General features: G+C 39.4%; 1 protein-coding gene across 1 annotated transcript in view; it reads left to right on the top strand.

The window, feature by feature from the left end:
- LOC132449771 (gamma-aminobutyric acid receptor subunit rho-2-like) overlaps positions 1-2752 on the top strand; it is a 19850-nt gene extending 17098 nt beyond the window's left edge. The window contains exon 9 of the mRNA XM_060041589.1: positions 93-2752. Coding sequence (XP_059897572.1) covers positions 93-413 — 321 coding nt within the window. The 3' untranslated portion in view covers positions 414-2752. The remainder of the gene's footprint in view (positions 1-92) is intronic.
- Positions 2753-15050: the final 12298 nt, after the last annotated feature.

Genomic DNA, 15050 nt, shown 5'->3' with positions numbered 1-15050 from the left:
AGGGTTAGGGTCTGATGTGTTGTTTGTTTGTTTGTTGACCAGGCCCAGGGGTGAAGGGTTAGGGTCTGATGTGTTGTTTGTTTGTTGACCAGGCCCAGGGGCTGCCCTGCACCTGCGGGATGACCCACGCCCGGACCATGATGCTGGACGGCTCCTACAGCGAGGCGGACGCCAACAGCCTGGCGGGCTACACCCGGGAGCCCGAGGCGCCGGACGCCCCCCCGGAGAAGAGCCAGGAGCGCATGGTGGTCCACCTGGCGCTGGACACCGAGTCCACGGGTGCCACCAAGAAGAAGGGCCTGCGCGGGTTCCGGATCATCCAGAACACACACGCCATCGACACATACTCCCGCATGATCTTCCCCGGTGCCTACATCTTCTTCAACCTCATCTACTGGTCCGTGTACTGCTGAGGACCTCCCTCCCCCCCCCCCCCCCCCCCCCCATCCCCATCCCCCCCTCCTCAGACCTGAACTCTGCGCGCTTTGGCCCGTTTGGTTCTGGAGCGCAGAGTCACCAGGAGGTTCTGGAGCCATCCCTGCTCCGGAGGACGTACGACCCCCCACGGCCTGCCGACGGGACTGTGCTCACGTCCGGACGGTCCTCCACCAGCCTCTCCTCACCCATTCACCCATCGCTCATTCATTCATCCAACGTGGCACGATAGCAGAGTTAGAAGGGTTGTTTATTTCTGAGCTTAAAGGTTCTGGGTTCGACCCCCGGTGTCCTAGGTCCCGTCCATTACCTTCTACTGATGTCGGGATGCTAAACGAACTGAAACCAATGATGTCAATGATCCGTGTGTCATGTTGCTCAGCGGAGCTCCGGTCAGGCGTCCTCTCCGCTAACCGTCGGGAAAAAAACTTCTTAACATCATCATTAAGGGGGGAAACTTCCTAATTCACTTGGACGCTTGATGCTGGCGCCGGTGGCTTGAGAGACTCATCGAGGCTCGCAGATAAACGAGTCGGGGGCAGATGGCTAACTGACTGCTAACGGGGCCCTGGGCCCCCCCCGACAACAGGCTGCTGGGCTAACGACGGGTTTGGCTGTGAGCTGATGAGACGATGCCGATCTCTGGTGACCCCCGTGGATCCTTTGGGTCCAGTTCCGGGGCTGGCTGATGAACCGCAGCCATGCTGTAGCTAAAGAAAAGATATCCCAAAAACACACGCAAATGACCGATCACAATCTCTCATTATTCAATATGTTACCAAGATCGTAATGATTTGATGTGTGTTCCTGGTTTGGTTACGGTTAGCATGGGGTTCTTTACTTGACGTGTGCGAATGCTTCTGCACCCTAACGTGACGGAGAGACGAGGCTGGGTCTTCTCCATCACGGTGTGACACAGAGAACCTACTAGCACTGCTGGACCCGGGTTCCCATAGGCTGACATACTGCTGCCCAATCACCAGTTAGGACCGAGCACAATACGGCCCCCAGTCCCCGCAGCAGGAGGTCCCACCAGGAGCTTCTACCCGCTCCGATCAACCGCTCTAAATGCCACCGCCATGCCATCTTGCTTCGAACGGGATCCTCTTGACATAAACACAAACCACCAGTCGCTGTCCTCAAGACAACATGTCTTACGATAGTAAACTCTGATGTAACCTTCCCCTGGTTCTGTAGACCCCATTGTCCTCTGTGTAGTCCGGGTGTTCTACGAGCCCCAGGCGACTCGTCTGTAAAGCAGCCCTCGCCTGTGGGAGCAGACCACCTCCCATCTGTCTCCACCGAGGCCTTAAGACACCAGGCAGAGCGTTGTATCATAAACGCTGTTCATGTATTATTCATCCGTGTGTTTGTCGGAGTCAGGTCCCCTGTGATTTATAGCGGGGGGGGGGGGGCGACTGCAGTGTGCAGAGGTTACCGTAGACAGCCGCTGCCTCACCCCCGCTCTAAACTCTGTGAACGGTCCCTAAAGACACGTCAGCTGGCCAGCGGTCTGGAGTCACCCCCCAAACTCATCTCAGAGGACTAAACGATACAGTCCGCCCCCTGGGACTGCAGTAGAGTGAGGTTCTCTTCCCAGGTGAATGTCGTACTATGGTGCTCCACTGACAGCGTTCCAGGCATTACTCAGACCCATTCATCCGGCAGGACAAACGTTTTCATTTTGACACTGAGTCGCCCAAAAATGGAAATCCATCCCAGAATAGTTTAACGATGGCGAGTGGGGGCGTGGCCTAACCGGGAGAATCCACTCCTAGGCATGAGCCTCTGAAGAGTGATCTGAGGAGGCCCACAGCTTCATGCATCACTCTGGTGACAGCACACCGTCGTGGATCATCCCTGCGTCACAGAATGCCTTAACTGTCCATTTGTTTTTGTATAATGTGGCGTCACCATGGTTACATCCCGGTGTGTTCGTCTCCATGGGGGACGCCGGTACCACCGACTACCTGACCCCCGCTGCGACGCCCCGGCAACAAGCTAGCCCTGGAGCGTACAGGAGTTAGCATATAAACAACGTCCTGCTCCAGGGGAAACCGCCGTCGGAGGCGGACATCTTCAAAACAGGAACCGTGAGAGCAGGAACCCCCCCCCCCCCCCCCCGTGGAGCCGCAACGTTTGAAGGCCTCCCTCGGTGGTCTCTGTTTAGAAAGAAATGTAAAGTGTTAGCCTGCCACGTGAGTTCAGCCGGGCGATGGGACGTGCGTACAGAGGAGAGAGAGCGCTCCACGATGTCACTGACATGTTTACCGTCTAACCTTCCAAAAGTCATTTATTAAATCAACTTCTACTTCCACTCGGGTCCTGAGTCTTTACTGGGGCCGCGCTTTACTGGAGAAGAGGCGATATGAGACGGTCACCGTTGGGGTCGAACCAGCAACCGCACGAACACGAGACCACCTGGTCCCAGCTGCTGCGGCCTCGGCTCAGACGCTTACTCGGAAACGCCTTTAAGATCACTCTCACACACACGCACACACGTGCACACACACACACACACACACACACACACACGTGCACACACACACACACACACACACACACACACACACACACACACACACACACACACACACACACACACACACACACACACACACACACTCTCTCTCTCGTGTGTGTATTGTGCGCACCAGTCTTTAATCCAGATTTGGGAGAGTACTGTGGAATCCTTTAATCCTAAATAAACACACCCTGGTGGATCTGTGAAGGGTCTCACTAGTTTGAAGAGCAGAACAATAATCCCCCAGAGCCGCGGTATCGCGCCGAGGACCCTGTCCCCGGAGGTTAAAGGTCAACACGTCCGGCGCTATTAAGCTAAGTTGGCGCTCCTGTCCCTTCGAGGCGTCGCGCTATGCTCCCTGTTTGCTAGAGATTGGACGAAAATAATACAATTTAAATAAAAAGCGAATTAAACATTCAGTAAAGCCACACGGAGGTGTGGCTCTCCGTTCTGACCTTCTGTAGGATATGTTGACCCAGAACGGTCGCCTTCCTCTCCCTCCCCCCGTCGGACCGCATGGGGACAGAACGGCCGTCCTCACTCGACTCACTAAACAGATCCAACGGCTCCGCAGAGTCGAGCAAAGGACGTTAGATTGAAACAAAAATTACCGGGAAATGATTAAGCATTAATTCAAGCCACAATAACTTCTTCAATTGCATGTGTTAAAACCAACGCCACATTATTCTAAAAACATCATTCCTACTTATTCATATTTATTTCACCATCAAGAGTTATTAATAATTAATTTGAAATCAAATATTTAACTAAAACAAAACAAACAAAAGCTAAAATATTCCAATTTAATCTGGCCCACTGTCACAAAATATTCCCACCCCTAATAATGAATAAGAAATCACAATGCGACAAAATAAATTAACAAGGCAGCAACTTTTGTGTGTGTGTGTGTGTGTGTGTGTGTGTGTGTGTGTGTGTGTGTGTGTGTGTGTGTCAAATAGCACATCTACGCATCATTGAATGAACAACCAGATTTTGAATTCTTATAATCAATGACGCAGACCTAGTCAATATTCAGAATGAAACTTCTTACAAGATTTCCCTAAAGATTAAACATTCAACTTCAAATATTTGATATTTGTATGGTTATAGAAGTCTTTCCTTCCCTAACAGAAGCTGAACTGAACTGAGCTGATCTGCTGTAATGAATGTTGACATTTAACATTTGGATTGGCTCACGTTGGGTGTCTGCTAACCCACTCAGTCCACAGTTGGTGCTCATTAACTCTAATGAAGAGAGCGGGAAGAAAGCTTTAGTGAGAGCGGGAAGAAGGCTTTAGTGAACATTATCGGTCAATTGCTCTGTCAGTTAGCATTGCTGCGCTTTAAAACCGTAGGCCTACTCCTTAAAACTGAGGTTTTGGAGTTCAACACGCAGCTACGCACGAGGTTCAACGTGATTCCAGTGTAACGACTCGTACAGGATCAGCTCCCTAGCTGACTCGGTTTAAACTGCTTGGAAACCGGAAGTAGCCTACTCTGAATTCTAGTATACCCCAGCAGATGCAGTCTTAACTTCATGGTGGATGCATTTGTGCTATAATTACCAACAAAAACTTAATGGGAATGTTAAGTGAACTTTAATATAATAAAACTATAATAAATAAAAACGCTAATAATGTTGACATATATTATGAAATAGTCTAGGCTACTTTTTGCGGAAATCTAAGCCTGAAATCTGCCCTCACCTACGTCAATCAATTACTTGTCATTGCTAACCATTTTAGTTAAGCATTGACCTCTTTATGTTTCGTTGAATGGTACGATCCTCTGTGCGTTCATTTATTTTTTGACACACAAATAATCTGTTATTTTCAGAATTTTAGTTGGTCACTTTAAGCAACTCCTATATTGTAGCCTGTATTGTACTGAAGGCCTATCTGGTGTAATAAGTGTAAATGTATCATACCTATTAATAATAATTCATAAAACTCATTCTGTGTGTGTGTGTGTGTTTGTGTCGGTTATGATGGAAACTTGTTTCATCCTGCAAACTGGTTTAATCTCCTCTAAAACCGCGTCAGTACGCCCTCTAGTGTCTGATGTGAATTTTTCTGAAGACACAGCAATTGAGATCAAGGTAAAACGCAGCTGCAGGTTAAACCACAAGTACATATGGCACAGGCTCACAGCAATGGAGCTTAAGACGTCAGGTGACTTCTTGAGTTTAAAACCGTGTTAAACTCTAAAAAGTGGCCAAGCTAGCGACAGAGCAATTGCCCCAGGGGGTAACACGGTCGATATTTATCAAATAAAACATAGGGGGTAACACTGTCAAAATGTATCGAACAAAACATAGGGGTTAACATTGTTGTTTTTTATTGGTCGTCATGAAAAAAACCATAAGGGGTAACACTGTTGTTTTTTATTGGTCGTCATAAAAAAAACAAAAGGGGTAACACTGTTGTTTTTAAATTGGTCATCAAGAAAAAAAAGGGTAACACTGTCGTTTTTTATTGGTCGTCATGAAAAAAAACATAAGGGGTAACACTGTTGTTTTTTATTGGTCGTCATGAAAAAAAACATGAGGGGTAACACTGTTGTTTTTTATTGGTCGTCATGAAAAAAAACATAAGGGGTAACAAAGTTGTTTTTTATTGGTCGTCATGAAAAAAAACATAAAGGGTAACACTGTCGTTTTTTATTGGTCGTCATGAAAAAAAACATAAGGGGTAACACTGTTGTTTTTAAATTGGTCATCAAGAAAAAAAACATAAGGGGTAACACTGTGGTTTTTTATTGGTCGTCATGAAAAAAACATAAGGGGTAACACTGTTGCTTTTTATTGGTCGTCATGAAAATAAACATAAGGGGAAACACTGTGGTTTTTTATTGGTCGTCATGAAAAAAAACATAAGGGGTAACACTGTCGTTTTTTATTGGTCGTCATGAAAAAAAACATAAGGGGTAACACTGTCGTTTTTTATTGGTCGTCATGAAAAAAAAAAAAAGGGGTAACACTGTCGTTTTTTATTGGTCGTCATGAAAAGAAACATAAGGGGTAACACTGTCGTTTTTTATTGGTCGTCATGAAAAAAAACATAAGGGGTAACACTGTCGTTTTTTATTGGTCGTCATGAAAAAAAACATAAGGGGTAACACTGTCGTTCTTTATTGGTCGTCATGAAAAAAAACATAAGGGATAACACTGTCGTTTTTTATTGGTCGTCATGAAAAAAACAAGGGGTAACACTGTCGTTATTTATTGGTCGTCATGAAAAAAAACATAAAGGGTAACACTGTCATTTTTTATTGGTCGTCATGAAAAAAAACATAAGGGGTAACACTGTCGTTTTTTATTGGTCGTCATGAAAAAAAACATAAAGGGTAACACTGTTGCTTTTTATTGGTCGTCATGAAAATAAACATAAGGGGAAACACTGTGGTTTTTTATTGGTCGTCATGAAAAAAAACATAAGGGGTAACACTGTCGTTTTTTATTGGTCGTCATGAAAAAAAAAAAAAGGGGTAACACTGTCGTTTTTTATTGGTCGTCATGAAAAGAAACATAAGGGGTAACACTGTCGTTTTTTATTGGTCGTCATGAAAAAAAACATAAGGGGTAACACTGTCGTTTTTTATTGGTCGTCATGAAAAAAAACATAAGGGGTAACACTGTCGTTCTTTATTGGTCGTCATGAAAAAAAACATAAGGGATAACACCGTCGTTTTTTATTGGTCGTCATGAAAAAAACAAGGGGTAACACTGTCGTTATTTATTGGTCGTCATGAAAAAAAACATAAAGGGTAACACTGTCATTTTTTATTGGTCGTCATGAAAAAAAACATAAGGGGTAACACTGTCGTTTTTTATTGGTCGTCATGAAAAAAAACATAAGGGGTAACACTGTTGTTTTTTATTGGTCGTCATGAAAAAAAACATAAGGGGTAACACTGTTGTTTTTTATTGGTCGTCATGAAAAAAAACATAAGGGGTAACACTGTTGTTTTTTATTGGTCGTCATGAAAAAAAACATAAGGGGTAACACTGTCATTTTTTATTGGTCGTCATGAAAATAACCATAAAAGGTAACACTGTAGTTTTTTATTGGTCGTCATGAAAAAAAAAACATAAGGGGTAACACTGTTGTTTTTTATTGGTCGTCATGAAAAAAAACATAAGGGGTAACACTGTCGGTTTTTATTGGTCGTCATGAAAAAAAACATAAGGGGTAACACTGTTGTTCTTTATTGGTCGTCATGAAAAAAAACATAAGGGGTAACACTGTTGTTTTTTATTGGTCGTCATGAAAAAAAACATAAGGGGTAACACTGTTGTTTTTCATTGGTCGTCAAGAAAAAAACATAAGGGGTAACACTGTTGTTTTTTATTGGTCGTCATGAAAAAAAACATAAGGGGTAACACTGTTGTTTTTTATTGGTCGTCATGAAAAAAAAACTAAGGGGTAACACTGTTGTTTTTTATTGGTCGTCATGAAAAAAAACATAAGGGGTAACACTGTTGTTTTTTATTGGTCGTCATGAAAAAAAAAACATAAGGGGTAACACTGTTGTTTTTTATTGGTCGTCATGAAAAAAAACATAAGGGGTAACACTGTCGGTTTTTATTGGTCGTCATGAAAAAAAACATAAGGGGTAACACTGTTGTTCTTTATTGGTCGTCATGAAAAAAAACATAAGGGGTAACACTGTCGGTTTTTATTGGTCGTCATGAAAAAAAACATAAGGGGTAACACTGTTGTTCTTTATTGGTCGTCATGAAAAAAAACATTAGGGGTAACACTGTCGTTTTTTATTGGTCATCATGAAAAAAAAAACATAAGGGGTAACACTGTTGTTTTTTATTGGTCGTCATGAAAAAAAACATAAGGGGTAACACTGTCGTTTTTTATTGGTCGTCATGAAAAAAAACATAAGGGGTAACACTGTCGTTTTTTATTGGTCGTCATGAAAAAAAACAAAAGGGGTAACACTGTCGTTTTTTCTTGGTCGTCATGAAAAAAAACATAAGGGGTAACAATGTCGTTTTTTATTGGTCGTCATGAAAAAAAACATAAGGGGTAACACTGTCGTTTTTTATTGGTCGTCATGAAAAAAAACATAAGGGGTAACACTGTTGTTTTTTATTGGTCGTCATGAAAAAAAACATAAGGGGTAACACTGTCGTTTTTTATTGGTCGTCATGAAAAAAAAAACATAAGGGGTAACACTGTTGTTTTTTATTGGTCGTCATGAAAAAAAACATAAGGGGTAACACTGTCGTTTTTTATTGGTCGTCATGAAAAAAAACATAAGGGGTAACACTGTTGTTTTTTATTGGTCGTCATGAAAAAAAACATAAGGGGTAACACTGTTGTTTTTTATTGGTCGTCATGAAAAAAAACATAAGGGGTAACACTGTCGTTTTTTATTGGTCGTCATGAAAAAAACCATAAGGGGTAACACTGTTGTTCTTTATTGGTCGTCATGAAAAAAAACATAAGGGGTAACACTGTCGTTTTTTATTGGTCGTCATGAAAAAAAACATAAGGGGTAACACTGTTGTTTTTTGTTGGTTGTCATGAAAAAAAACATAAGGGGTAACGCTGTTGTCTTTGTCAAATAAAATATAAGGGGTAACACTGTCGTTTTTTAATGGTATCTTTAATTTTAAACGTAATGCCATCATGTTTATTGTCATATATAACCTCAGACATAACTATTACACAAATCTCAGTGGGAAGTGGAGAGCGCTGGGAGCTAACACTCGTCGTTTTTCATTGGTCGTCATAAAAAAAAACATAAGGGGTAACACTGTTGTTTTTAGGTTCGGAGGTTAACACTCTAAACAGCTCAGGTACGGATCCCCGCAGAAACGTCGACACTGTCGTAATTTATTGGTCATCATGAAAAAAACCATGAGGGGTAACATTGTTGTTTTTTATTGGTCGTCATAAAAAAAAACATAAGGGGTAACACTGTTGTTTTTATTGGTCGTCATGAAAAAAAACATAAGGGGTAACACTGTTGTTCTTTATTGGTCGTCATGAAAAAAAACATAAGGGGTAACACTGTCGGTTTTTATTGGTCGTCATGAAAAAAAACATAAGGGGTAACACTGTTGTTCTTTATTGGTCGTCATGAAAAAAAACATTAGGGGTAACACTGTCGTTTTTTATTGGTCATCATGAAAAAAAAAACATAAGGGGTAACACTGTTGTTTTTTATTGGTCGTCATGAAAAAAAACATAAGGGGTAACACTGTCGTTTTTTATTGGTCGTCATGAAAAAAAACATAAGGGGTAACACTGTCGTTTTTTATTGGTCGTCATGAAAAAAAACAAAAGGGGTAACACTGTCGTTTTTTCTTGGTCGTCATGAAAAAAAACATAAGGGGTAACAATGTCGTTTTTTATTGGTCGTCATGAAAAAAAACATAAGGGGTAACACTGTCGTTTTTTATTGGTCGTCATGAAAAAAAACATAAGGGGTAACACTGTTGTTTTTTATTGGTCGTCATGAAAAAAAACATAAGGGGTAACACTGTCGTTTTTTATTGGTCGTCATGAAAAAAAAAACATAAGGGGTAACACTGTTGTTTTTTATTGGTCGTCATGAAAAAAAACATAAGGGGTAACACTGTCGTTTTTTATTGGTCGTCATGAAAAAAAACATAAGGGGTAACACTGTTGTTTTTTATTGGTCGTCATGAAAAAAAACATAAGGGGTAACACTGTTGTTTTTTATTGGTCGTCATGAAAAAAAACATAAGGGGTAACACTGTCGTTTTTTATTGGTCGTCATGAAAAAAACCATAAGGGGTAACACTGTTGTTCTTTATTGGTCGTCATGAAAAAAAACATAAGGGGTAACACTGTCGTTTTTTATTGGTCGTCATGAAAAAAAACATAAGGGGTAACACTGTTGTTTTTTGTTGGTTGTCATGAAAAAAAACATAAGGGGTAACGCTGTTGTCTTTGTCAAATAAAATATAAGGGGTAACACTGTCGTTTTTTAATGGTATCTTTAATTTTAAACGTAATGCCATCATGTTTATTGTCATATATAACCTCAGACATAACTATTACACAAATCTCAGTGGGAAGTGGAGAGCGCTGGGAGCTAACACTCGTCGTTTTTCATTGGTCGTCATAAAAAAAAACATAAGGGGTAACACTGTTGTTTTTAGGTTCGGAGGTTAACACTCTAAACAGCTCAGGTACGGATCCCCGCAGAAACGTCGACACTGTCGTAATTTATTGGTCATCATGAAAAAAACCATGAGGGGTAACATTGTTGTTTTTTATTGGTCGTCATAAAAAAAAACATAAGGGGTAACACTGTTGTTTTTATTGGTCGTCATAAAAAAAAACATAAGGGGTAACACCGTCGTTTTTTATTGGTCGTCATGAAAAAAACATAAGGGGTAACACACTGTCGTTTTTTATTGGTCGTCATGAAAAAAAACATAAGGGGTAACACTGTCGTTTTTTATTGGTCGTCATGAAAAAAAACATAAGGGGTAACACTGTCGTTTTTTATTGGTCGTCATGAAAAAAAACATAAGGGGTAACACTGTCGTTTTTTATTGGTCGTCATGAAAAAAAACATAAGGGGTAACACTGTCGTTTTTTATTGGTCGTCATGAAAAAAAATATAAGGGGTAACACTGTCGTTTTTTATTGGTCGTCATGAAAAAAAACATAAGGGGTAACACCGTCGTTTTTTATTGGTCGTCATGAAAAAAAACATAAGGGGTAACACTGTCGTTTTTTATTGGTCGTCATGAAAAAAAACATAAGGGGTAACACTGTTGTTCTTTATTGGTCGCCATGAAAAAAAACATAAGGGGCAACACTGTCGTTTTTTATTGGTCGTCATGAAAAAAAACATAAAGGGTAACACTGTCTTTTTTTATTGGTCGTCATGAAAAATAACATAAGGGGTAACACTGCTGTCTTTGTCAAATAAAATGTAAGGGGTAACACTGTAGTTTTTTATTGGTATCTTTAATTTTAAACGTAATGCCATCATGTTTATTGTCACATATAACCTCAGACATAACTATATCACAAATCTCAGTGGGAAGTGGTGAGCGCTGGGAGCTAACCCCCTGGACACCGGGGTTCAAGTCCGGTTGATGTCATCTGATGGAAGACTATTGTTTCTATTTCATGTGAATTATAAAGTCAAGTATAACCATTGTGTTGACTTTATTCAGTGTCTTGTTTCTATTTCATGTGAATTATAAAGTCAAGTATAACCATTGTGTAGACTTAATTCAGTGTCTTGATGGTGCATTGATAAGTTCGGAGGTTAACACTCTAACCAGTTCAGGTTCGGATCCCCGCAAAAACGTTGAAGGGGTAACACTGTTGTTTTTTATTGGTCGTCATGAAAAAAAACATGAGGGGTAACACTGTCGTTTTTTATTGGTCGTCATGAAAAAAAACATAAGGGGTAACACTGTCGTTTTTTATTGGTCGTCATGAAAAAAAAAATAAGGGGTAACACTGTCGTTTTTTATTGGTCGTCATGAAAAAAAACATAAAGGGTAACACTGTCGTTTTTTATTGGTCGTCATGAAAAATAACATAAGGGGTAACACTGCTGTCTTTGTCAAATAAAATATAAGGGGTAACACTGTCGTTTTTTATTGGTGTCTTTAATTTTAAACGTAATGCCATCATGTTTATTGTCATATATATCCTCAGACATAACTATTTCACAAATCTCAGTGGGAAGTGGAGAGCGCTGGGAGCTAATCCCCTGGAGACCGGGGTTCAAGTCCGGTTGATGTCATCTGATGGAAGACTCTAGTTTCTATTTCATGTGAATTATAAAGTCAAGTATAACCATTGTGTTGACTTTATTCAGTGTCTTGTTTCTATTTCATGTGAATTATAAAGTCAAGTATAACCATTGTGTTGACTTAATTCAGTGTCTTGATGGTGCATTGATAAGTTCGGAGGTTAACGCTCTAAACAGTTCAGGTTCGGATCCCCGCAAAAACGTCGAAGGGGTAACACTGTTTTTTTTTATTGGTCGTCATGAAAAAAAACATAAGGGGTAACACTGTTGTTTATTATTGATTGTCATGAAAAAAAACATAAGGGGTAACACTGTCGTTTTATATTGGTCGTCATGAAAATAACCATAAAGGGTAACACTGTCGTTTTTCATTGGTCGTCATGAAAAAAACATAAGGGGTAACACTGTCGTTTTTTATTGGTCGTCATGAAAAAAAACATAAGGGGTAACACTGTTGTTTTTTATTGGTCGTCATGAAAAAAAACCTAAGGGGTAACACTGTCGTTTTTTATTGGTCGTCATGAAAAAAAACATAAGGGGTAACACTGTTGTTTTTTATTGGTCGTCATGAAAAAAAACATAAGGGGTAACACTGTCGTTTTTTACTGGTCGTCATGAAAAAAAAAACATAAGGGGTAACACTGTTGTTTTTTATTGGTCGTCATGAAAAAAAACATAAGGGGTAACACTGTCGGTTTTTATTGGTCGTCATGAAAAAAAACATAAGGGGTAACACTGTTGTTCTTTATTGGTCGTCATGAAAAAAAACATAAGGGGTAACACTGTCGTTTTTTATTGGTCATCATGAAAAAAAAAACATAAGGGGTAACACTGTTGTTTTTTATTGGTCGTCATGAAAAAAAACATAAGGGGTAACACTGTTGTTTTTTATTGGTCGTCATGAAAAAAAACATAAGGGGTAACACTGTCGTTTTTTATTGGTCGTCATGAAAAAAAACATAAGGGGTAACACCGTCGTTTTTTATTGGTCGTCATGAAAAAAAACATAAGGGGTAACACTGTCGTTTTTTATTGGTCGTCATGAAAAAAAACATAAGGGGTAACACTGTTGTTTTTTATTGGTCGTCATGAAAAAAAACATAAGGGGTAACACTGTCGTTTTTTATTGGTCGTCATGAAAAAAAACATAAGGGGTAACACTGTCGTTTTTTATTGGTCGTCATGAAAAAAAACATAAGGGGTAACACTGTCGTTTTTTCTTGGTCGTCATGAAAAAAAACATAAGGGGTAACACTGTCGTTATTTATTGGTCGTCATGAAAAAAAACATAAGGGGTAACACCGTCGTTTTTTATTGGTCGTCATGAAAAAAACATAAGGGGTAACACTGTCGTTTTTTATTGGTCGTCATGAAAAAAAACATAAGGGGTAACAATGTTGTTTTTTATTGGTCGTCATGAAAAAAAACATAAGGGGTAACACTGTCGTTTTTTATTGGTCGTCATGAAAAAAAACATAAGGGGTAACACTGTTGTTTTTTATTGGTCGTCATGAAAAAAAACATAAGGGGTAACACTGTCGTTTTTTATTGGTCGTCATGAAAAAAAAAACATAAGGGGTAACACTGTTGTTTTTTATTGGTCGTCATGAAAAAAAACATAAGGGGTAACACTGTCGTTTTTTATTGGTCGTCATGAAAAAAAACATAAGGGGTAACACTGTCGTTTTTTATTGGTCGTCATGAAAAAAAACATAAGGGGTAACACTGTCGTTTTTTATTGGTCGTCATGAAAAAAAAAACATAAGGGGTAACACTGTTGTTTTTTATTGGTCGTCATGAAAAAAAACATAAGGGGTAACACTGTCGTTTTTTATTGGTCGTCATGAAAAAAAACATAAGGGGTAACACTGTTGTTTTTTATTGGTCGTCATGAAAAAAAACATAAGGGGTAACACTGTCGTTTTTTATTGGTCATCATGAAAAAAAACATAAGGGGTAACAATGTTGTTTTTTATTGGTCGTCATGAAAAAAAACATAAGGGGTAACACTGTCGTTTTTTATTGGTCGTCATGAAAAAAAACATAAGGGGTAACACTGTTGTTTTTTATTGGTCGTCATGAAAAAAAACATAAGGGGTAACACTGTCGTTTTTTATTGGTCGTCATGAAAAAAAAAACATAAGGGGTAACACTGTTGTTTTTTATTGGTCGTCATGAAAAAAAACATAAGGGGTAACACTGTCGTTTTTTATTGGTCGTCATGAAAAAAAACATAAGGGGTAACACTGTCGTTTTTTATTGGTCGTCATGAAAAAAAACATAAGGGGTAACACTGTCGTTTTTTATTGGTCGTCATGAAAAAAAAAACATAAGGGGTAACACTGTTGTTTTTTATTGGTCGTCATGAAAAAAAACATAAGGGGTAACACTGTCGTTTTTTATTGGTCGTCATGAAAAAAAACATAAGGGGTAACACTGTTGTTTTTTATTGGTCGTCATGAAAAAAAACATAAGGGGTAACACTGTCGTTTTTTATTGGTCATCATGAAAAAAAACATAAGGGGTAACACTGTCGTTTTTTATTGGTCGTCATGAAAAAAAAAACATAAGGGGTAACACTGTCGTTTTTTATTGGTCGTCATGAAAAAAAACATAAGGGGTAACACTGTTGTTTTTTATTGGTCGTCATGAAAAAAAACATAAGGGGTAACACTGTTGTTTTTTATTGGTCGTCATGAAAAAAAACATAAGGGGTAACACTGTTGTTTTTTATTGGTCGTCATGAAAAAAAACATAAGGGGTAACACTGTCGTTTTTTATTGGTCGTCATGAAAAAAAAAACATAAGGGGTAACACTGTTGTTTTTTATTGGTCGTCATGAAAAAAAACATAAGGGGTAACACTGTCGTTTTTTATTGGTCGTCATGAAAAAAAACATAAGGGGTAACACTGTCGTTTTTTATTGGTCGACATGAAAAAAAAAATAAGGGGTAACACTGTCGTTTTTTCTTGGTCGTCATGAAAAAAAACATAAGGGGTAACACTGTCGTTTTTTAATGGTCGTCATGAAAAAAAACATAAGGGGTAACACTGTCGTTTTTTATTGGTCGTCATGAAAAAAAACATAAGGGGTAACACTGTCGTTTTTTATTGGTCGTCATGAAAAAAAACATAAGGGGTAACACTGTCGTTTTTTATTGGTCGTCATGAAAAAAAACATAAGGGGTAACACCGTCGTTTTTTATTGGTCGTCATGAAAAAAACATAAGGGGTAACACACTGTCGTTTTTTATTGGTCGTCATGAAAAAAAACATAAGGGGTAACACTGTCGTTTTTTATTGGTCGTCATGAAAAAAAACA

This window comes from Gadus macrocephalus, chromosome 21 (genome assembly GCF_031168955.1).
Source record: "Gadus macrocephalus chromosome 21, ASM3116895v1".
In the NCBI taxonomy this organism is placed as follows: Eukaryota; Metazoa; Chordata; class Actinopteri; order Gadiformes; family Gadidae; genus Gadus; species Gadus macrocephalus.
This window is presented reverse-complemented; position numbering and strand designations above follow the sequence as displayed.